General features: G+C 40.0%; 1 protein-coding gene across 14 annotated transcripts in view; it reads left to right on the top strand.

Moving 5' to 3' along the window:
- Positions 1-22,005, top strand: part of SERAC1 (serine active site containing 1) — a 58,397-nt gene that overhangs the window by 13,790 nt on the left and 22,602 nt on the right. For 9 of the 14 annotated variants that reach the window (XR_006280444.1, XR_006280445.1, XM_043512244.1 and 6 more), the window contains 6 exons: positions 893-982; positions 2,008-2,136; positions 10,283-10,404; positions 13,754-13,843; positions 16,056-16,184; positions 20,499-20,612. Coding sequence is in view for 12 of the 14 variants with exons in the window: in XM_043512244.1 (XP_043368179.1) it covers positions 893-982; positions 2,008-2,136; positions 10,283-10,404; positions 13,754-13,843; positions 16,056-16,184; positions 20,499-20,612 (674 nt within the window). In the remaining 2 variants the exon portion in view is untranslated. The remainder of the gene's footprint in view (positions 1-892; positions 983-2,007; positions 2,137-10,282; positions 10,405-13,753; positions 13,844-16,055; positions 16,185-20,498; positions 20,613-22,005) is intronic. The other 5 variants (XM_038397874.2, XM_038397870.2, XM_038397871.2 and 2 more) reach the window with 1 other exon arrangement.

Below are 22,005 nucleotides of genomic sequence, written 5' to 3'. Positions count from 1 at the left end.
TACCTAAAACCCTGTCGTCCTTTAAGTAAAGCATCTTTCTAACTGAAAAGTTGGGCAACTGCTTCAGAATGTAACAGGCTTTTAAATAAATAAAATTTTAGACTGGTAAAGCTATCTCTCTCCTCCTGCACACATTGGTTTTATTCTTTTACATTTTAAATGGTGAACACGAATGGTGTCATTGTAGACCTAGAGATGGACGTTCTTAATCTCAGTCCATAGAAATATTGCATAACAGACTAGGAAGAATTTCCTTTTTCTATTAGTTCTCATATAGTAATATGAGAGGCAAAATAACATGGACCTACTGTATTAAAGGGAATATAAAGCTAAATAGTTTAGTTACAGCAACACTGACATTTAGGCAGCTCTTGGTTGTAGGTTGGAATAAACAACACAAGTCATGCAGCGTGCCAGTGAGTGTGTAAAGAAGCTTTGGTTACAAATCACTATTTTTGTGAAAAGTTCCGGAGGGTCTTTAATGTCCAGGCAGAGACAATAGGATCTCAGGTCCTCATCTGAAAGACCAATAAAATGCCTACTTTGAAAGGATAAAGGGTTAAGTTTAATTTTGCTGTAACTTGAATTTATGGTTTCATGGAAACAGGTTATTTCAAACCTGTGCCTGAGACCTTAAGCTACTTCTCCAGTTTAAAGAAAAAAAAGTCTTTTGTCCTATTTATATGTGCATTAATTTTTCTTTTGACGTTAGTGGGAAGCACACCTACATAAAGAGAATAACCTAAAATACAAAAGAGAGAGATGTGCAATATTTTCCTATAGTAACTGTTTGAAGAGATTTTTTTTAAAACCTTTAAGATTGTTTGTTCCTGGGCATAATATTACAACAATTCCCATATCAAACTTGAATAAGCCTATAATATTTTCATAGGAATCATGTACAAGGCAAGAAAAGAACTTCATAAAGTAGTGAGGAAAATACTAGAAACTGAAGCTAAAATTCTCCGGAGGCCTTTTGATGGTAGGTATTAAGAGTGGAAATGTTGACTTGTCTGTGATTAATATTCATGTTTAGAAAAGAACAAATCTATTACCTTTAGAAAATAGAAGCATTTTTCTTTTGTATTTGATACTAGTTTGTAGTTGTAATATTTCATGCCACTTTTACAAACAGTTTGTTTAAAGGAAAGTTATATGCGTTATATTTTGATAACAAATGTTAGACACGTGCTAGGACAGAATTCTGCATCCTCTTTCAGAAGAGATTTGAAGCTTAAAACTTTTGTGATGCCAAAAGCATTGTTTGGTGAAGAAGTCCTGGAAGATTTTTCATTTTAGGAACTAGGTGTGAGTGTGTGACAGTCTTCAGCAGGATTGTTGTTGTGTTAATTGAAAGGAATGAAACCTCTTTGTAATAGGTATGTGTGTGTGTGATGGAGCACAGGACTTGGTGTCAGGACTCAAAGGTTCAGTTCCTGATTCTGCAATCAACTTGATGTGACATGTTGGGCAATAACTTTCTCTCTGCCCTCATTTACCCATCTGCTAAATGGGCATAATACGTACCTCACAGAGGGTGTTGTGAGTGTGGTTCAGTAGATTAAGGCCCAGATCCTTAGAGGTGCTGATCACCTCCAACTCCCAGTGAAGCCAATGACAGTTATGGTTGATAAGCACTATACAGGATCAGTTCTTAAATATAAATAAAGCATTTTGAGATCCTCAGTTTAAACACTCTATAGAAGTATAAAAAGATGAGGTGAAATCCTGGTTCTATTAAATTAAATGAAAACAAACTCCCACTGATTTCAGTAGGATCAGGATTTTGGCCAATCTTCTGAAGATTATGTTGCTTCCATTTTACTGATCTGTTACCAATTTTTTGATATTGTAGCACTTATTAAATGATTGTTCCATAAATGGTTAAGTCATATTAATACTCCAGGAAATAGTATTTTTAGTTGGTAGGTGACAATGAAAGAAAAATGCTTATTAATTTTAACATTATATTTATGCGATTTATTTATTGATTTATTTTAAATAAAGAACATTTTAGTACATTTGTAGAAGATCATGAACGTGCCTTGTGGGTCCTCTTGAAGAGAAGTCAATCAGAAGACAGAACCATTCGACTGCAGGCGGTGCAGCAGCTGGCAGAGAATGGTCACTGGCATGGTAATGTATGCTGTGACAACCTAACCAATCTTTGAAGCATGACGAGATCTCATTTAACTGCTCTATGTTCATTGGCAAATGCTAACATGAAAAGGGGCTGGTAGCCAAAGGAGAAGGCAAATATTCTTTCTGAAAATGGTTTTCAAATTTTTTTATTTAAATTTTAATTTATTGCTGATTAAAGACACCCATATGCACAAAACAGAGCATGTGTGAGTGCAGTGCAGGCTTCCCTATACTGCCCCACCGATGTGCCTCAACCTTGACCTCATCTCTTTTAGTTCTTTGACCTGTGTGTTGGGACTACCAACAAGATCGCCTGATGTGGTGGCAGCTTGGTGATGTCCATTTGTCCACTAGGGACAGGACTGAGGTTATCAAACACAATTCATGAAGACCACTTAAGAGCTATTGGATAGTAACAACTATGGGTTACTACCAGTTTGGTCTAGATTTGATGTGGCAGCCGGAGGTGAAAGATTTTTTTCATGCTATTATCATCCTAAAACTTTCATTCTACCCTAAAGTATTTTTTTAATGTCTGTGTGAATTCAGAGAGAAGTAGAAACCTCCCCCACACTTACTTAAGAGAACTTTTTTTTAAGTCCAGTTTAGCTTCATGTTCCAGTATTATAAGTTATAGCTGACATTCTTTTATGTTAAAGGAGCTTTTGCTTCATGTGTTTACCCTTTGCAGAATAAAAGCTCAGTTTCGTTATTTAGATTCTTTACCTTATGTTTATACTTAGAAAATCCCAGGGTTCCTGTTCTTATTTTTTCAGAGCTCAATTTCTGGCAAATGTGGTAGAATTGCTTGGCAGGTATCAGTGGATTCTTTGCCATGGTAGCCATGCTAAAACATATACTTCTATCCTTCACTTCTGCACTCCAAAATCTTTCTCTTAGTGGTAGAATTTTGCGAGCTCTGAGGGTTTTTTAGTACTCTTATTGCCATGGAAGCTAATCCTGTACATCCAGATATATTGGGGGATAGCAAGGGAAGTGTCATACTATATCAGGTGCATGTACAGCATATAGTACTCCTGAAAAAATGTGCTTTCTGATTTTTTGCTGGGGAACTAGAGGAACGTACACCTGCTTATGTTGTTAGTACATCTAGTTCTACCATGTCCACAGATAAAGCTACAATGCCAAAGCTCAAGTAGAGGGAAGAATCTAGCCCATGACCTCCAGGCCAATCAAGTATCTCTTTTTCAGCACTTATGTTGACAATTCAAAGCAAAGTTAATTAGCTGAGACTGCAAAAAGGAGTGAAATTATGAACAATTTATCAAATAAAGTAGGATAGCCATTTTACTTAAAATCTTATATTAAGTGCAGCATCCTTTTCCAATCTTCTCCTGTTGATTCATTTCTCTCTGGGTAGAAGATGCACTTTAAAAGGATTCCAAATAATACTACTGAGGAAAGACTGGAACAGCACTTAAAATCAATTACTAAAGTGTCCAGTCTGTAGATTTGTCATGCATAGTCCCAAAGATGGTTCCGTTTCGGTAAAGGATGCACTGGGTGACTTTATTTTTATTTCTATTTTAGCATTTTTCTATAATAATATGTTAAGTTTGCATCTTGACTTAATACCTTGTTTTCATTCAGTCAGTTTTTTTCCCCAATAAATTCTCCTTTTGGGACTGTTTACTGTCTTTCTGATCATAGCCCAAAGCTCAACTTTACTTTTAAAATTTGAAGATCTGTTCAGTTGTTTTTGAGTTGCGTGAACTGGGAATATAATATACTTGCCCCGAATTCTTTTTATACGTAAGGGCGTCCAAAAATTGCGGGCCACTGTCTTGTTGTGGAAACCACAACTTCTAACACATACTGTAACTTTTTATAGTTGCCACAAATTTGAGTAGTGTTGCAATGCCACTTGTTCGTGAGGTCACAATGCCAATCACTCAGATTTGGCCCAGCATCCCCCCAGTCATGACAGAGTGGTGCCCTGGCCAAATTTGAGTGAGTGGCACTGGAACTTGGTGCACTCAAATTTGGCTCTGCACCAAAATTGTAACTTTAAAAAACTGTGGCTGCAGCTTTTGAACCAAAAATCACCACTTTCTTACAGCCTTATTTGTACATATTTAACGTCAATTGCTGAATGCTAAAGTGTCAGATCTCACTTGTGGTTCTATGTCTGAATAACAAATAGATGTTTGGTAAGTTTGGAAAACAAAATAGAATAAAAAAATGTAAGTAAAGATTCACTTTCACATATGCACATTATTATTATATTGGGAAATATACAAGTGGTACAATAAAGATTGGAAAAAAGTTCAAAATACAAAAGATAAAGTCTGGAAATAAAACAGGTGTATGTCAGAAAAAATAAAAATGTCAAAAGGGCTTAGGTAAGCATCACACATAGTTTAGCTGTTCCGTAACTTTGAGGTTAAAAGTATGAGTCTGGAAAGTCCTCTTGGCAGACCATCACAATATAGTAATCATTCGGTAGGCATGCATCCGCAGCTATGCAGAGGGCTGTTCTTGAGTCTCCAGGTGTGGTCATTTGCCACACACCTCACAAGCTCACATCTGAAATGGTTGAGCTTGCAACAGAGGTGGCGTGGCAGCTCAAAGCCAGGCAGAATCTCATCAAGCTGAGTGATGAGGAAGGACTTTCTCACAGAGGGAGCAGCATGTTCCCCCTTTGCTCACCACAGCGTGACCACCATGGACAAGCTCAGTAACGTAGTCCAGATTAGTCTTCTACTAATGAGACAGTGGCAAGGCGCCTCCTATATGTCTTCGAAAATTGGCAGTTGTTGTATCTCTGGGGTTTTGTCAAAGGAGATTCTTTGCTGCACTATAACGCTTGATGTTAGGAGGCAGGATATTAGAAAGGACTGGTACCCAATTGGTGTGTGTTGGTCTCGTAGTCCTGTTGTTGTTCTCATCATTTGATTCAATTGTACATCAACTAGCTTTGTGTGGGGAGGGTTTAATCACTCAGAAGCACAGTATTCTCCATCTGAGTAGTTGAGAGCTAATGCCGAGCTGTGCAGTGTCTGCACATTAGCACCCCAATTTGTGCTTGCAAGTTTATATAAGAGACCCTTTCTGCTCTTAATCTTCTAAGATACCTTGGTGAGGTGGTCCTGAGAGGCAAGTATGCAAGTTAAACTTACTCCTACATATACTGGCTTTGGATATTATGCCTATTGTTCTCCATTCAAGAAGATGTTGAGTTCTCATGAAGTGTTCTTATGATTGAGATGAAAGCATGATGATACCGATGTCAAAGATATTACCTTGATGGGTTGTTAGGTCTACAGAAAAGATGCTTTGAAACAGAAAATTACAAGTGATGCTGGAAAATAAATTGAGCACTTGGAGGATCCAGAAGAACATACACCCTAAGGAATCTGGTCTTGCCACAACTTTTTTGAACATTGAAAATCCTCCAAACTCTGCCTACCTTCAAGAAACAGAAACATCAAAAAGGTTGAGGTCAACCTGAACCAAGACATGGCAACCATCAGTGGCTATTGCAAGAAGTGGAGATGGAACCCAGTGTGTCAAAGACAGCGTCGTGCTGCTTTCATTTCAATATGAAAAGTAAACAATATATCATTGAGTGATAATGAGGAAGGATGTTGTGGTAGTTGGGACACTAGCCTGGGATCTGGGAGATTTTCGTTCAGTTCACTGTTCCATCAGACTTCCTGTGGGAACTTGGATTTTACAATACAAATAATCTCTCCTTGCAACTTCTGATATGAATGAATAGCCCATTGAATTTGTGTATGCTGTCTGGAATGGCTCACAACTGTGAGTGCCTACCTCAGGGTAGACTGTCCAAAGCAGGGCAGACACTCCAAACTGGTGCCACTATGTTCTATAATTAAATTTCACTAACCCAATACCAAATGTGATCTCCCAAGATATTGCAATAGTCTTATAATGTAATCACAGACAGTCCCTTTAAACACTCCAGTCTATTTTACCACCCAGACAAGATGGACTATGTGATAATTGGTCACTTACACCAAAAATCATAAAATATTCAGGTTATACCAAATCCCAAGAGATCTGTTGCTCATGCGGACTGACTTGCATCCCAGATCTTACACTGGAGACACTGCTGATAGCCAATTCAGTGCTGATAGTAAACTAACTAAAGTTTTATTAACTAAGAAAAATAAATGAGTTATTGAGAGGTTAAAGCAGATAAAAATATATGTACAGGTGAGTCAGTCTATAATTTCAAAAAGTAGCAGAGATATAGTTTTCTTCCAGTTTCCCAAAAGTCTTTCACGGCTACCCAGAATAACTCTGGGGATCTTCGCCGCCTTGTTAGAATCCCAAAAGCCCAGAAATGAAGAAGTTTTCCTTGTGTCCATATTTCTTGCTGCTTCTCACAGAAACCAATCTGACAGCCAGAGTTCCCATCCAGATTCCTTCTTCATGGTGGTGAGGGGGAGGAATGCACTTACAAAGTTTTTGAACTCTCACACAATGACCATTTGCTTTCCATGTGCAGGAATTGGCACTTGGCTTATTAGTGTTGTACCTGGTTTGTGGTGTTGGCCTCTTGCCTTTGTCTGGATAAAACCTGTTATCAATTTGCTTGACATGACTGGTTTAAAGTCCTTTGTGGGTTGGCCTTACATACATCACACAAGAATATTAATGATTAGTCAGTTATTAGTTTTCGAATGATGTATTACATGACACCTTTTAGATACAGATTATAACAGTACTGAGTTTAGATACACTGAGCTGGTCAGGCCAGCTGAAACTCACTAGTAGATACCAGGAAGCCCCTTCCCTTCTTGCATAGGGATGCTTTTAGGGTCACGGCTGGTTAAGAAACATCAGCGGTTCAGCTCTCTCCCTCATTGTCCTTGGTATTTTATCCTTTTCTTGATAGTGCTGTAGATAGAAAATCACATCTTTTGGTCTGATGCCTACTGGGGGCCTGGGGAATAGGGATTTGTGAGCCTTCTCAGTATGAATGCAATCTTTATTGCTCAGTTTTAATATGTAATGGAAAATATCAGCCAACGTGTCCAGCAGGTTTCTCTCTTCAGTTTCCTCTGGAATACCTTTTATCCTTATTATTCCTTCATTTTCAGTTCTCCGTGTCCTACAGCTTTAATTCTATTTCTTTTTCTCTTTTTTCAATTATTTGGATTCTTTCATCTAAATTAGTAATGTTGCTCATTTAATCCTGTTTTCACATCTAATATTTTCCCTTTAATCTCTGTTTCATTTTTTGTATCCTTTATGTAAGCCTGGAACTTTTCCCTCAACTCCTTATTCATCTTTTTGATATCTAACAGCATGTCCTTCAGTTCAGCCTTAGTGACTGGTGCTTCTCTACCACCTCAACAGTTTATCTGAGGAAGGACAGTTACTGTCTTTTGTGGCTGTCTTTGTTTTGTGGGATATTTATCTTTGTATTACAGGATTTTTCCTTTTCCAGATATCTAAATGTTCTTGTCTTTCCTCCTTGATTGTTGGACCTCTCTCAAAATGGCTGCTGCCACACTTCCCTTTTGCTTGTCTGTCCTTTCGAATGGCAATTGCATTTCTTCCACCCCCAGCCATAGTAGTATAGCTTTAATTAATTTTAAAAAAATCTCATTACACTCATTCACTGACTCCTCACAGGATAACGAGGGTCTAGTTCAACATCTTCAAGCTTGCAGAGTCATTTTTAATATGTTCTGCAGGCTGATGGCACTGGATTTTGTTGCTGGATTTTCTCCCCCAGAGACTGCTTTCTGGGACTGGGATCTGCCAGCTCTCTCCAGCATTTTCCTTTCTTTCTAAAACTGGCTCCGAGGATGGTTATTCATATTTAGGGCACAGATCTGTGGATTGTGTGTGTGGGGTTTTTTTTGTTTTTGTTTTTTGATCATCTTAAATTGCTTTGATTTTTATCCCCCTCTATTGCAGAGAGCTGGATTAAGCCATCATCTTGTTTACTGGCATTGACTGGATGTTTTCTAAAAGATATGCCGTAGTTTAGTGAATGATTACAGCAAGAGAGAGGATCGTTTCATGGTTAAGGCAGTTGAATGCTGCCCTAAAGAATTCCCGTGTCACAGAGTGCCTACGTGATGCTAAGCAAGTGGTTTAAACCAAATGTTTCACAGGTGGTCATTGATTGTGTGTTCCTCGTGTTCTGAGTGCCTGATTTGAGACCTTATGGTCTGATTTGCAGAAGTGCTGAGTGCTCAGAGCTGCCATTGAAGTCAAAGAGTGCTGTGCTTTGAACATATTTAGTGATTATTTTTCAGAGTAGCAGCCGTGTTAGTCTGTATTCGCAAAAAGAAAAGGAGTACTTGTGGCACCTTAGAGACTAACAAATTTATTGGAGCATAAGCTTTTGTGAGCTACAGCTCACTTCATCGGATGCATTTGGTGGAAAAAACAGAGGGGAGATTGATATACACACACAGAGAACATGAAACAATGGGTTTATCATACACACTGTAAGGAGAGTGATCACTTAAGATAAGCCATCACCAGCAGTAGGGGGGGGAAGGAGGAAAACCTTTCATGGTGACAAGCAAGGTACGCTATTTCCAGTAGTTAACAAGAATATCTGAGGAACAGTGGGGGGTGGGGTGGGAGGGAGAGATACCAGGGGGAAATAGTTTTACTTTGTGTAATGACTCATCCATTCCCAGTCTCTATTCAAGCCTAAGTTAATTGTATCCAGTTTGCAAATTAATTCCAATTGAGCAGTCTCTCGTTGGAGTCTGTTTTTGAAGCTTTTTTGTTGAAGGATAGCCACTCTTAGGTCTGTAATCGAGTGACCAGAGAGATTGAAGTGTTGTCCAACTGGTTTTTGAATGTTATAATTCTTGACGTCTGATTTGTGTCCATTCATTCTTTTACGTAGAGACTGTCCAGTTTGGCCAATGTACATGGCAGAGGGGCATTGCTGGCACATGATGGCATATATCACATTGGTAGATGCGCAGGTGAATGAGCCTCTGATAGTGTGGCTGATGTGATTAGGCCCTATGATGGTGTCCCCTGAATAGATATGTGGACAGAGTTGGCAACGGGCTTTGTTGCAAGGATAGGTTCCTGGGTTAGTGGTTCTGTTGTGTGGTGTGTGGTTGCTGGTGAGTATTTGCTTCAGATTGGGGGGCTGTCTGTAAGCAAGGATTGGCTTGTCTCCCAAGATCTGTGAGAGTGATGGGTTGTCCTTCAGATAGGTTGTAGATCCTTGATGATGCGTTGGAGAGGTTTTAGTTGGGGGCTGAAGGTGATGGCTAGTGGCGTTCTGTTGTTTTCTTTGTTGGGCCTGTCCTGTAGTAGGTGACTTCTGGGTACTCTTCTGGCTCTGTCAATCTGTTTCTTCACTTCAGCAGGTGGGTATTGTAGTTGTAGGAATGCATGATAGAGATCTTGTAGGTGTTTGGACAATGTATACCTTCAAATCAGCGGCACTGCGATGGGTACCCGCATGGCCCCACAGTATGCCAACATTTTTATGGCTGACTTAGAACAACGCTTCCTCAGCTCTCATCCCCTATTGGAAAAATAGTATGTGATTTAAAAACAGTATCAAAATCCATATGCATTCTGAAGATTGCATAGGCTAGTTTAATTCTGGCATTTCCTAACTGTTGGGTGCTTGTCTTCGACACCTTTAAATAATGTTCATTAAATGTAGTTTTTTGTGTGTAAGTCTTTGCACTGCCAGGGTCTAAGATGCTATATTTCTAAAAATAGTATATGTAGCATAACACTATTCAAAAATCTTTCAGATTTTAGAGTTTTGTCTGAACCAAGACCACAGGCCTGAGTGCAAGCATAGCCTTGGTTTGTGATTTTTGTTTTCCTTTCAAAGCACTAACTCTAAACAGTTGCTATCACATATGATTGGCTAGTGTCTGAAATTCTTTATTACAGTGTCACGCTCTAATTAATACATGCAGTTAAAATGTCATTTTTGTTTAGTGTTGATGTGACGACCAGTTTATTTTTCCATTTTAGAGTTTGTGACGATGGAATCATGGAAAACTTGTGTCTGTTACGTGGATTGCAGTAATATTGTTCTATTTGTATTCATATTTTCAAAGTACTATGGAAATCACAACTAAAATTAATTGAAATATTCAAGGCTAGTTTTGGCCATAACATCTAAGTTCTCTTACTACAGATTATCAATATAGGATGGTTGCCCAAGCCTGTGATCAGAAGACTCTGATTGGTTTGGCCCGATCCAAGGATATTGATCTTCGTTTTTTTCTGCCACCACCTCATTTACCAAAAGTAAAAGATGTAAGTAAATGAAAATGTGGGTATTAGTTGAATCTTGTCGCTTTTGGTGACAGAAAAGTCTGTGCGGTGTTTTGAGGTGAGCTGGACGACTACTACTCCTAATTTTATTTATAATTATTGCTATTCTGCCTGCCCCCGCTCCCCCCCAGCACTTGTAGTATAATACAGTTAAGGGCTTATCTGCACTTCCAGCGCTGCAGCTGTGCTCCTGTAGCACTAAGTTAAGATGCTACCTTTGACAGGAGAACTTCTCTCATCTGCATAGTTACTCCACTTCCCTGTGAGGTGGTAGCTGTGTTGACAGAGATTGACATAGTGCTATTGACATAGTGCTGTCTACACTGGTAGTTAGGTCAGTATAACTGTTTCCACACCCCAGATTGACACTTATACCAACTCAACTTTGTAGTGTGGACCAGGGCTAAATCCTACACTAGAACCTTCATTAAGTTAGAGCTTAGGTTGATGATGAAACACACTGCATGTCAACACAGTCACTAAGAATCAGGGAAATAATGGGCTAAGCAAACATTTCACATTGAGAACAATCTCAGGTCACATCTTAACTTCCCAAACCACACAGATTTTACAGATCCTTGGGATGCTTTAGATGCAGTTCTCCCACCTGTCCTTCCCTGGTGCTCCTGCCAACAATCAGCTCTTTCAGCCTGGATTTGTTAACCGTTTGGGCATGCTGTACAGCCCATCATCTTCCCAGGCATTTGATTAGGGCTGAACTCGGTGCTGGAGGTTTGTTTTTATTTTATTCTCATATTAACTGGTTGGTATTTATTTATATGTCAAGGTGTGTTGAGCAGTCCTTGTAAATTGTATTCTGTTTTTAATATATGGAATGGGCCCAGGGCTGGGCACCTGTAGCGGATTTTTGTAAATCTAATAAGAATCCTTATCATGGCCAACATGTCCATTCTAAGCCTCAAGACTTGCAAAATTAGATATGGCATCTAGCAGGGATATTCTGTAGCTTTTCACTGTCAGGTTTATCACCCTTGGAATGTGATATGACCAGCATGAATAAAAATTGCATTTTTTAAAAATAAAAAAAATTTGATTTTATTTAAATCAGATTTTTAAAAATTACATACAATTTTATTTAAAAAAACACATTTAAAATTCACTTTGAAATTGGCAGTCTGTATTGAGGCCTAAACATCTTATAATCTGTTAAAATAATTTAAAGGAGTACATGTTTGCTGTCAAATTTTTGAGGAAGTCAGACCACTGAACTAAGGGAAGTCTCTGGCTAAGCACTTGGAACCAGAGTTTTTTGAGGTGGTAAACCATCTTTTAACAGCAGTAGCCTCTTCTGCAAGTGTAGAGAGTATATTTTCTTCATTTCAATGTATTCAGCTACATCAGTTTGTGACAGATATTGCAGCTGCATGCAGTATCTTTAAGAGACCCTATTGTATTTTGTTTATGAATGGCTTATGTAATATGTATCATTGTGGGCCAGGGATTGTAGGCAGCTTGGGTTTGGGAGGGTAGGTAGAGGAGGATTACCACAGCTCCTACAGGAACTAAAAATAGTGTGGGGTGATTAAGGCTAGTCCCTGAAACTGCAAACAATTCCAGAGACGTACCACCTGCTGTGGTGACTTGCATATACTGGCTCTAAATGGATTTTCCAGAGACCAACAGACAAAGAAAGGGCTTTTGGTATAAAAAAGGTGGGTTTAAACCAACACAGGGCTTTCTTTTGATTTGGGAAATGGACAGGACCTTCTGTCCAAGGTGGGGCCCAACTCTTGTGGAAGGTTTGGAAAGATTTTGGGCAGCTAGGGCCCCATGAGACTGATGGGTGATCTCTGGTAACTTTTAGCATGCATATAGGAATGTTTATTATTTTTCATATGTTGTCTCTGTAATGCTTTTATCCTAAGAATAAATGTATTTTGCTTTGTAAAGACTGCTTGGTAACTGGTATATGTTGTTGTAGCCCCTGAAGAAAGATTAACCACAGGTGCTAGACCCTGGTCAGACCTTCTGGTTCAAATCACAGTGAGATGCAGAGGGACTGCAAACCTGATCATGGTGGCCAGAAACAATCAGTTCATTCATAAACAGCAGTTAATACATCCTTTGTTTAATAAATCAGTTAGCTTTAAATGCAAATCATGCATTGAAAATAACGTTCTCATTTATTCAGTATTTTTTAAAGTAGCTTTATTTAATAAAACAAAATACAGTGGTGGGCAGGAGGGTCCGCGGGCCGGATGTGGCCCACAGGCGATAGTTTGCTCACTTCTGATCTAGTAAATAAGAAATGCATCACTCAGCATTTTCTAATGTAATACAAAAGGGAGACATTAAGAATCTGAATTAAATGTACGTTAAGCTATGTAATTGCTTAAATACATGTGTATAGATGTAGTGTACCCTGGTTAGCAAAAAGAAACGCCAAATTTAGTGTAAAGGCTATATTTAGTTAAAAATCAATCTATTAATATGTTTTAATGTTAACAACGAATGATAATTAACCTTTGTTTAGAAAATAACTAAGTACACATGAACAACACAATTGAAATCCATTATTTAAATCAAGGTTTCTTGCTTGCTGATTTAAAGCATAATTAAAATCAGTGACTTGAACAGATTGGATTTGATTTAAATCAGATTGATTTAAACCAATCACTAGTCAGGAAGACTCGATTTAATCATGGATTTCTATATAAAAGTGCATTCTTGTTGGTTGGTTGTTATAACCTTAATACATATTCTTCACAACTCAGAGAGAGATGTAGGTTTCATTTTTAGAAGGTACACACTATACATTTTTAAAGTGATTTATTTTGAAAACTTTTCAGATAAGTTTTACAGCTATATCAGAAAATGAATGATTGATTGTTTGGTTATTTCATTTACCAAAGGTAATTGAAGCAGATATTTATGAAGTCACTGGTAGGTGAACTATCTCCAATTCAACAGGTTAATCATTAATATTTGGAGTATTTTCTTGCCATGCTGAATTAGGAAGAGAACATCACCAGACAGACATTTAAATAGTTTTATTTAACTAAAACAACTTTATGTATTCTGCATTTTTTTTCTTCAATAGCAAACATGTAATATTTTAACAAAACAAGCATATGAATTTTAAACATGCAAGATTTTTAAAATCAGGTTTGTTTTTATTAAAATTGTTTAACTAAAATAGTTAAATGAAATATGTTTAAAAAAACAGCCCAAAATTAAATAGACTATGTCAGCCAGGTCAACATGAGAAACTTAAAATGTTGGCTTCTGCAGCTAACTCAGTCGTCTTCACCTTCATTTTCCTGTTTGTTCATAATCTGGAAAAGAAAAACAAGCTTTCCTGCTTTTTCAGGTCCCAAACGATTTCTCAATTTGGAATGAATTAGTCCAAAGGAAGAAAACATTCTATCTACACCTGCAGAAGAAGCTACTGCTGTTAAAAGTGAGATTATCACTTCAACAGTCTCTGAATCCAAGTGCTTAAGTGACTTCCACCAGTTCACTGGTGTGACTTTCTTTTAAAACATCATCAGCAAACATACATTTCTTGAATGGTTCTTATTCCCAAACTGGGTCTCTTTTACAGCCTGCTGCCATTATCGGTTTTCTCTTCTAGTGAGCAAATGGTATGTAGGGTGACCAGACAGCAAATGTGAAAAATTGGGATGGGGGTTGGGGGATAATAGAAGCCTATATTTAAAAAAAAAAAAATAAAAAAACCCAAAAATCGGGACTGTCCCTATAAAATCACCCTAATGGTATGGTAGATCTCAAATCAATGAAGGCTACACTTAGAAAGACCTCAAGACTTCTGGAATATGCTGCTCAAACAGTTTCACTTTTGTTTCTACTGCCTGTCCCTCCCTTCTCACATTTTTCTCCAGACTTCTTCTCCTTGTCCAGATCTATTTCACCCCCAACAATCTTCTATTCATTGAACTTTTTGAAACTTCGCACTTTTAGAGAGAGGTATGGAATTGACTCTGTATACACAAATTTGCAGAGGGGCAATAGGGTTGAAGTCTGTTATTTCTCACCTCTATTTATTTATTTAAAATCACTTTTCCTATTAACAAGCATATTATCTCTGGAGACACAAATCCACTGTCTGAGAACTGCAAAACTAAGCATCTCTGATGGTATCTTCTAGACTGAGCACTGAGTCCCATTGGGTAGATAGAAAGATTAACCTAAAAATCTATACAGAAGCCCCTGGAACTCCATAAGATTGGGTCCATGAACTATTGGAACTCATTTACAAAACTTTTCTTAAACATTACATGAATATATTGTCTTATACTATAGAATTAGAATTTATAATCCCTATTCCATGATGAGATATTAGTTTTAATTAAGATATATTATAGCACTATCTTTAGATAAGTTATTTCCTCAAAAAGCATGTTATCAAAAAAAATCCAATTTAAATAAAAAAAATCAATTTTTTTTTTTAAATCATTCATTCTTTTTTCCACCCTGGACTTGAATTACTTTGATTAAATCAGTCCAACATGGATATGACCATGGGTCTAACTATTTCCAAACAGTTGAACCTCTCAGGCTTGAGGCATACTGTGGTACAGATATGTATATTTTTACTATTCTTGGTGTGTAATCACTGGGTGGATATCTGTATATAGAGGTTAGGGAGGTCTTTGCATCCTACTCATTGAAAAATTAAAGTAAAACATTCCAGCTGCAACTGTTGGTCTGTGCATATCCATCTACCAGTGCCATAAAAGAAAATAATTATTTGAAAGCAAGGAAAGTTTCCCCCATGTCTATCTCCAGAAGCACAGGATCCAAGAAAGAGAATCGGATCAAATGATGTGTTCAGAGAGGATGATTTACTGATATCCCTTCTCTGCATTTAATAGATGAAGAAAATAAGCCAGACAGGTTAGAATTGTCCAAGACCAAGGCTGCAGATGGAGGCAGTATCAGCAAGATATTCATGAGTTACTAGCTCCAGAAATTGTATTCCGACTATTAACTTGCATTTCTTCTGATCCTTAGTATGTGGTCTTAGGCAAATGACTTAACCTCACTGTACCTGTTTTCCCATCCCCATCTACTTGACGGGTGTTTTGTGGATTTCTTAATGAATATTTGTACAAATACTTCAAAGATAAAGAAATATACAAGTGTTAACTATTTTATTTCTATCTTTAATTTCTTAATCATGCTGCTATTTTTGTAGCTGGCTGATAAAACCATATAGTCTTAATCTGCACCATTATTTTTGTGGTGATTATCAAGCAATTGAGGGCCAAGTTTCAAGCTTTCTTGTTGTATGCCCTGGTGCTTTTCTGCTCTAAGCTCCATTTCATTTCTGTAACACAGGCCAATAGGACTCACATTTTTATTCTTCCAGACCTCATTGAAATAAAATAAAATCCTAAACCTAGAAATCTAAAGCTGACTTTCATTGAAAAATTTGCTTACCAATAATAACCTGTCATTTTATAGGGCTATACATCTTCAAAGTGCTTCACAAACATTAGCTTAGGTTGTAGAGCACTCAAACCAGGCCTTTCAGTTTACAGCATTACTTCATGTAACAATTTCTGTTCCAAATCTGTTTACTTTCACATAAGTTCCTGCTGTGTTCCTTTGGGGAGTGTTAACAAGTATGTGTGTTTGTTTGTTTATAGGATTATGCTGTAGAAGATGAGCTCCGATTGTTATTGGTATCTTTACCTCAGACTGATCTTGAAAAATGTGTCCAGTACTTCACATCTCTGGCTTTAAGAGAGAGCAGTCAGACTCTAGCTGCACAAAGGGTGAGCTCTTAACTCCAGGATGGAATTTACAGAACGTTCTCTTTTAAAAATATTTATTTATTTAAGGTATAATTTATTAATTTTATAATATTAAAGTGGGTGAAGCTTTCCTTTTCCACACCTCATGCTGCTCCTGCTCCACTAGGACTGAGACTCTTTGTGGGGTTATGCAAAGATGAGGGAGAGCTTGTTCCCTCCTCCCCTCCTGTTTTCGCAACTGAACAGGTCAAACTACAATCTGAACCTTGCTGATTATGCTCTGAGGCAGGTTGTTGTAAAAATGAGACATGGGGCAGAAATGCTATTGTTGAAAAATGAAAAACCTACAGTGTTCCCCCCCTTATTATACTTTCTGTAGTTAATAGGTTCTCCTTTGAGTGATTCTGCACATATACATTTCACTGTAGGTTAGGGTTGCCAACTGTCTAATCGCACAAACTCAAACACCTTTGCCCTGCCCCCTGTCCTGCCCCTTCCCTGAAGCCCCACCCACTCACTCCATCCCCCCCCCCGGGTTTGCTCTCACTCACTTTTACTGGGCTGGGGCAGGAGTTTGGGGTGCGGGCTCTGGGCTGGGGCCGAGGAGTTCAGAGTGTGGGAGGGGGCTCTGGACTGAGCTTGGGGCAGGGGGTTGGGGTGCAGGAGGGGGTGCAAGCTCTGGGAGGGAGTTTGGGTAATGGAGAGGGCTCAGGGCTGGGGCAGGGGGTTGAGGTGCAGGAGGGGGTGCGGGCTTCGGCTGGGCAGCGCTTACCTTGGGAGGCTCCCAGTCGGTGGTGCAGCGGGGCTAAGGCAGGCATCTGCTGTGGCCCCGCGCCGCTCCCGGAAGTGGCCAGCACGTCCCTGTGGCCCATGTGGGTGGGCCAGGGGGCTCAGTGCGCTGCCCCTGCCTGCAGGCATCGCCCCCACAGCTCCAATTGGCCATAGTTCTGGCCAGTGAGAGCTGCAGAGTTGGCGCTTGGGGCGGGGGCAGTACACGGGGGGGGCCCCCAGCCTTCTCTCTCCCTAAGGGCTGCATGGACATGTCGGCTGCTTCGGCGTGCTAAGACAGGGAGCCTGCATTATCCCTGCTGCACCACCGAACTTTTAGTGGCCTAAAATCTCCCAATTTTGCTTCAGGAGCCTCCGGGAGGTAGAGCCTGATTTTGGGAGACTCCCGGTGAAACTCAGAGGGTTGGCAACCCCACTGTGCACCCAATGCACTGAAGTTGGAGATTTTGCCAGCAGTGTCACTAGGCGGCACTAGTGCCTGTGTCCTGAGCTGAAGGCATAAAAGGAGTGGAGTACCGGTGGCACCTTAGAGACTAACAAATTTATTAGAGCATAAGCTTTCGTGAGCTACAGCTCACTTCATCGGATGCATTTGGTGGAAAAAACAGAGGAGAGATTTATATACACACACACAGAGAACATGAAACAATGGGTTTATCATACATACTGTAAGGAGAGTGATCACTTAAGATAAGCCATCACCAGCAGTGGGGGGGGAAAGGAGGAAAACCTTTCATGGTGACAAGCAAGGTAGGCTAATTCCAGCAGTTAACAAGAATATCAGAGGAACAGTGGGGGGTGGGGTGGGAGGGAGAAATACCAGGGGGAAATAGTTTTACTTTGTGTAATGACTCATCCATTCCCAGTCTCTATTCAAGCCTAAGTTAATTGTATCCAGTTTGCAAATTAATTCCAATTCAGCAGTCTCTCGTTGGAGTCTGTTTTTGAAGCTTTTTTGTTGAAGTATAGCCACTCTTAGGTCTGTGATCGAGTGACCAGAGAGATTGAAGTGTTCTCCAACTGGTTTTTGAATGTTATAATTCTTGATGTCTGATTTATGTCCATTCATTCTTTTACGTAGAGACTGTCCAGTTTGGCCAATGTACATGGCAGAGGGGCATTGCTGGCACATGATGGCATATATCACATTGGTAGATGCGCAGGTGAACGAGCCTCTGATAGTGTGGCTGATGTGATTAGGCCCTATGATGGTATCCCCTGAATAGATATGTGGACAGAGTTGGCAACGGGCTTTGTTGCAAGGATAGGTTCCTGGGTTAGTGGTTCTGTTGTGTGGTGTGTGGTTGCTGATGAGTATTTGCTTCAGATTGGGGGGCTGTCTGTAAGCAAGGACTGGTCTGTCTCCCAAGATCTGTGAGAGTGATGGCTCGTCCTTCAGGATAGGTTGTAGATCCTTGATGATGCGTTGGAGAGGTTTTAGTTGGGGGCTGAAGGTGATGGCTAGTGGCGTTCTGTTGTTTTCTTTGTTGGGCCTGTCCTGTAGTAGGTGACTTCTGGGTACTCTTCTGGCTCTGTCAGAGAAGAAGAGCCAGAAGAGTACCCAGAAGTCACCTACTACAGGACAGGCCCAACAAAGAAAACAACAGAACGCCACTAGCCATCACCTTCAGCCCCCAACTAAAACCTCTCCAACGCATCATCAAGGATCTACAACCTATCCTGAAGGACGAGCCATCACTCTCACAGATCTTGGGAGACAGACCAGTCCTTGCTTACAGACAGCCCCCCAATCGGAAGCAAATACTCACCAGCAACCACACACCACACAACAGAACCACTAACCCAGGAACCTATCCTTGCAACAAAGCCCGTTGCCAACTCTGTCCACATATCTATTCAGGGGATACCATCATAGGGCCTAATCACATCAGCCACACTATCAGAGGCTCGTTCACCTGCGCATCTACCAATGTGATATATGCCATCATGTGCCAGCAATGCCCCTCTGCCATGTACATTGGCCAAACTGGACAGTCTCTACGTAAAAGAATGAATGGACATAAATCAGACATCAAGAATTATAACATTCAAAAACCAGTTGGAGAACACTTCAATCTCTCTGGTCACTCGATCACAGATCTTAGAGTGGCTATACTTCAACAAAAAAGCTTCAAAAACAGACTCCAACGAGAGACTGCTGAATTGGAATTAATTTGCAAACTGGATACAATTAACTTAGGCTTGAATAGAGACTGGGAATGGATGAGTCATTACACAAAGTAAAACTATTTCCCCCTGGTATCTCTCCCTCCCACCCCACCCCCCACTGTTCCTCTGATATTCTTGTTAACTGCTGGAATTAGCCTACCTTGCTTGTCACCATGAAAGGTTTTCCTCCTCTTCCCCCCCCCCCCCCCGCTGCTGGTGATGGCTTATCTTAAGTGATCACTCTCCTTACAGTATGTATGATAAACCCATTGTTTCATGTTCTCTGTGTGTGTGTGTATATAAATCTCTCCTCTGTTTTTTCCACCAAATGCATCCGATGAAGTGAGCTGTAGCTCACGAAAGCTTATGCTCTAATAAATTTGTTAGTCTCTAAGGTGCCACCGGTACTCCTTTTCTTTTTGCGAATACAGACTAACACGGCTGCTACTCTGAAACATAAAAGGAGTGTGTCTGTTGCCTCCTTCTCAGTTCTTTCTCGCCCCTGCGGTGGGAGTTGGAGCTCCCTGTTGCTCTTTAAAGCTGGTGAACTGAAGCTAAAAAAAAGTCTGTATATGATTGTAGAGCATTAGCTTAATCTTAGTTAGCGTACAAGCCTTTTTTCCAGACATTATGCCAGTTCTCAAGCCTCCTGAGATGATGTCAGCTTTGCCAAATTGGTATTCCAGTCTCTTTTCAAATAATCTGAAGTCCAACCACCTGTAAGGAAACTGCTGGTGAGTCACTTAAAGAGTAATGTATATGTGCACAATCAACATAAGTGTTGGAACTAGGGGTGCGGGGGGGGGGGTGCTGTGGCTTGAAGTGGTTTCCATCCATATACAGGGTTTACAGATTGATTCAATGGCTCTCAGCACCCCCACTATAAGAATTGTTCCAGCATTGCTGGTTATTTACCCATACAGGAACTGTTGCTCTTTGAGATGTGTTGTGCACACATACATTCCATGACCCTCCCACCTTCCTTGCTACTTCGGACTTTAGATAGACAGTGGAGAGAAGAAATGGAAAGGGGGGCAATTGACACCCCCCTTTTATGCTCTCAGTTTAGTGCAGCAGAAGAGCAGGGGTTCCTAGTGGTACTGATTGCAAAAGTCTCTAGCTTGAGTTGATTGAGCGTAAGTGACTGTTTTCTATAAAAGCTACTGATCTAATGGGCTGTTTTATTTTTTTTCCTTTATAAATATTAGAATATTTCAGCACATATAGGGATATTTTAATGTAATACACATAAGAGCACTTGGTATAACAGCTTTACAGTCTGTTGCATGCTTCGCTTTTTAAAAAAAAATAACTAGAACCACGCTTCTTATTTAGCCATTTGAGATTTGATTTGCTTGTTATTGATTCTTATTCCAGGGGGGCTTGTGGTGTTTTGGAGGAAATGGGCTTCCTTATTGCGAGACTTTGAGTAAAGTCCCTTCAGAGACAGTAGAACTCTTCTGTTTACAAGCTTTAGTGCAACATTCCAAGGTAATCCATATATACAGCTATAATTGAACAGCTGTATCGATAAACTTCCCTTTCTGATCTTGCCTTTTGCATATGTGGGATGGGGGTAGGGGGGAGCTGCCTTCCCAACCTTCCCAATATAGTTTCCTCTCCAAAACCTGCTGAGGTCCTATTCACATGATTGGAATCCATGTATGAGTGGGGGTGGAGTGGGAGGTTTGTGGGGACTGTCCACAGGATCTATCATTGTCTCCCACTACAACTGTGGATATTCTCCTTCAGTGATGGAGATTCCCTTTTAAGGAGTTCCCCAGGCATCTATGGCAAAGAGTGGGGGAGGTGCCTGGGGTAGCATAGATCTTCCAGTTTTGGTGGCAGGCCCTACAGTTCATTTTACAGTGGGGCACACCCCCACCAGCACCAGGGAATAGTCAGGGATAAACTTTATGAGGAGGCCCTTGTGAAATATTTCTCTGCTACTCTGTTATTGTTCCGTCTTCTGACGCCAGTGTCCCTACCCTGCATAGAGGTAACAGCTATCGAAGGCTGTACATGTCAACTCCTCAGTGGAGCAGACATCAGTTATGTGGTGTTTGGGTATATTCTAAGAGTAACTTGTTTTATTTACACACACACATCAGTCCTGGAACAGAGATGGTCATACAGGCAGTCCCTTCTTTCAGGAATATCCACGCTTGTCTACACAGCAAAACATGCCAGAGGGGTAAAGTGCACTAATACTTGGTGTGTTCTAAAAGCTATTTGGTTTGCATTAATGTAGCAGGGCCTATATGGGGCAATTAGAGCACTTAACAAATCACACCCCTCTAGTGCATTTTGGCGGTGCCCATAGACAAGCCCTCAGTCTAAGACTAAGGTGGACTTTGCAGAGAGCAACTCTGTATTATGCATTAACTCTGATCAGAGAGCTGCAGCACTTTCTCCCAAGGATCATTGCCTCTACACAGAACCTTGCATAACAAAAACTAACAACAATACAGCATGTCTTCCCAACATTGAACATTTACTTGCACACTCAGAAAAAGAAAGTGGAAGACTATGTGTAACAGCATCACCTGGTGACACTTGCCATAACAATATTAATTGCACAAGAAAGATTGCAGGTAGAACGTAGAAGCCCCAAAATCAGAAGTTGAATAAATACATATTGAAAAAAAAATCCACTAAACTAAATGTGTGGTAGGGAAGGGCAAAGAGCACAGTAATCAGCCATAGCACAGTACTCAGCACTATAATAGAAACTTCCATGTCACCAGCATCTATTCAATAGCAGTGGTCCACGGTATGGCTCATAAATGTGCTGTCATCTGCCTACATTCGTTTCTGTTGCTGCCATGAAGATCTGTAATGAGAGAAGCACGATTTAGAATGTTACCTTTTTTTTAATGAAAAA

The sequence above is a fragment of the Dermochelys coriacea genome, chromosome 3 (genome assembly GCF_009764565.3).
Source record: "Dermochelys coriacea isolate rDerCor1 chromosome 3, rDerCor1.pri.v4, whole genome shotgun sequence".
Lineage (NCBI taxonomy): Eukaryota > Metazoa > Chordata > Testudines > Dermochelyidae > Dermochelys > Dermochelys coriacea.
Note: the sequence above shows the minus strand (reverse complement) of the source record. Positions and strands in the feature narration are given on the sequence as shown.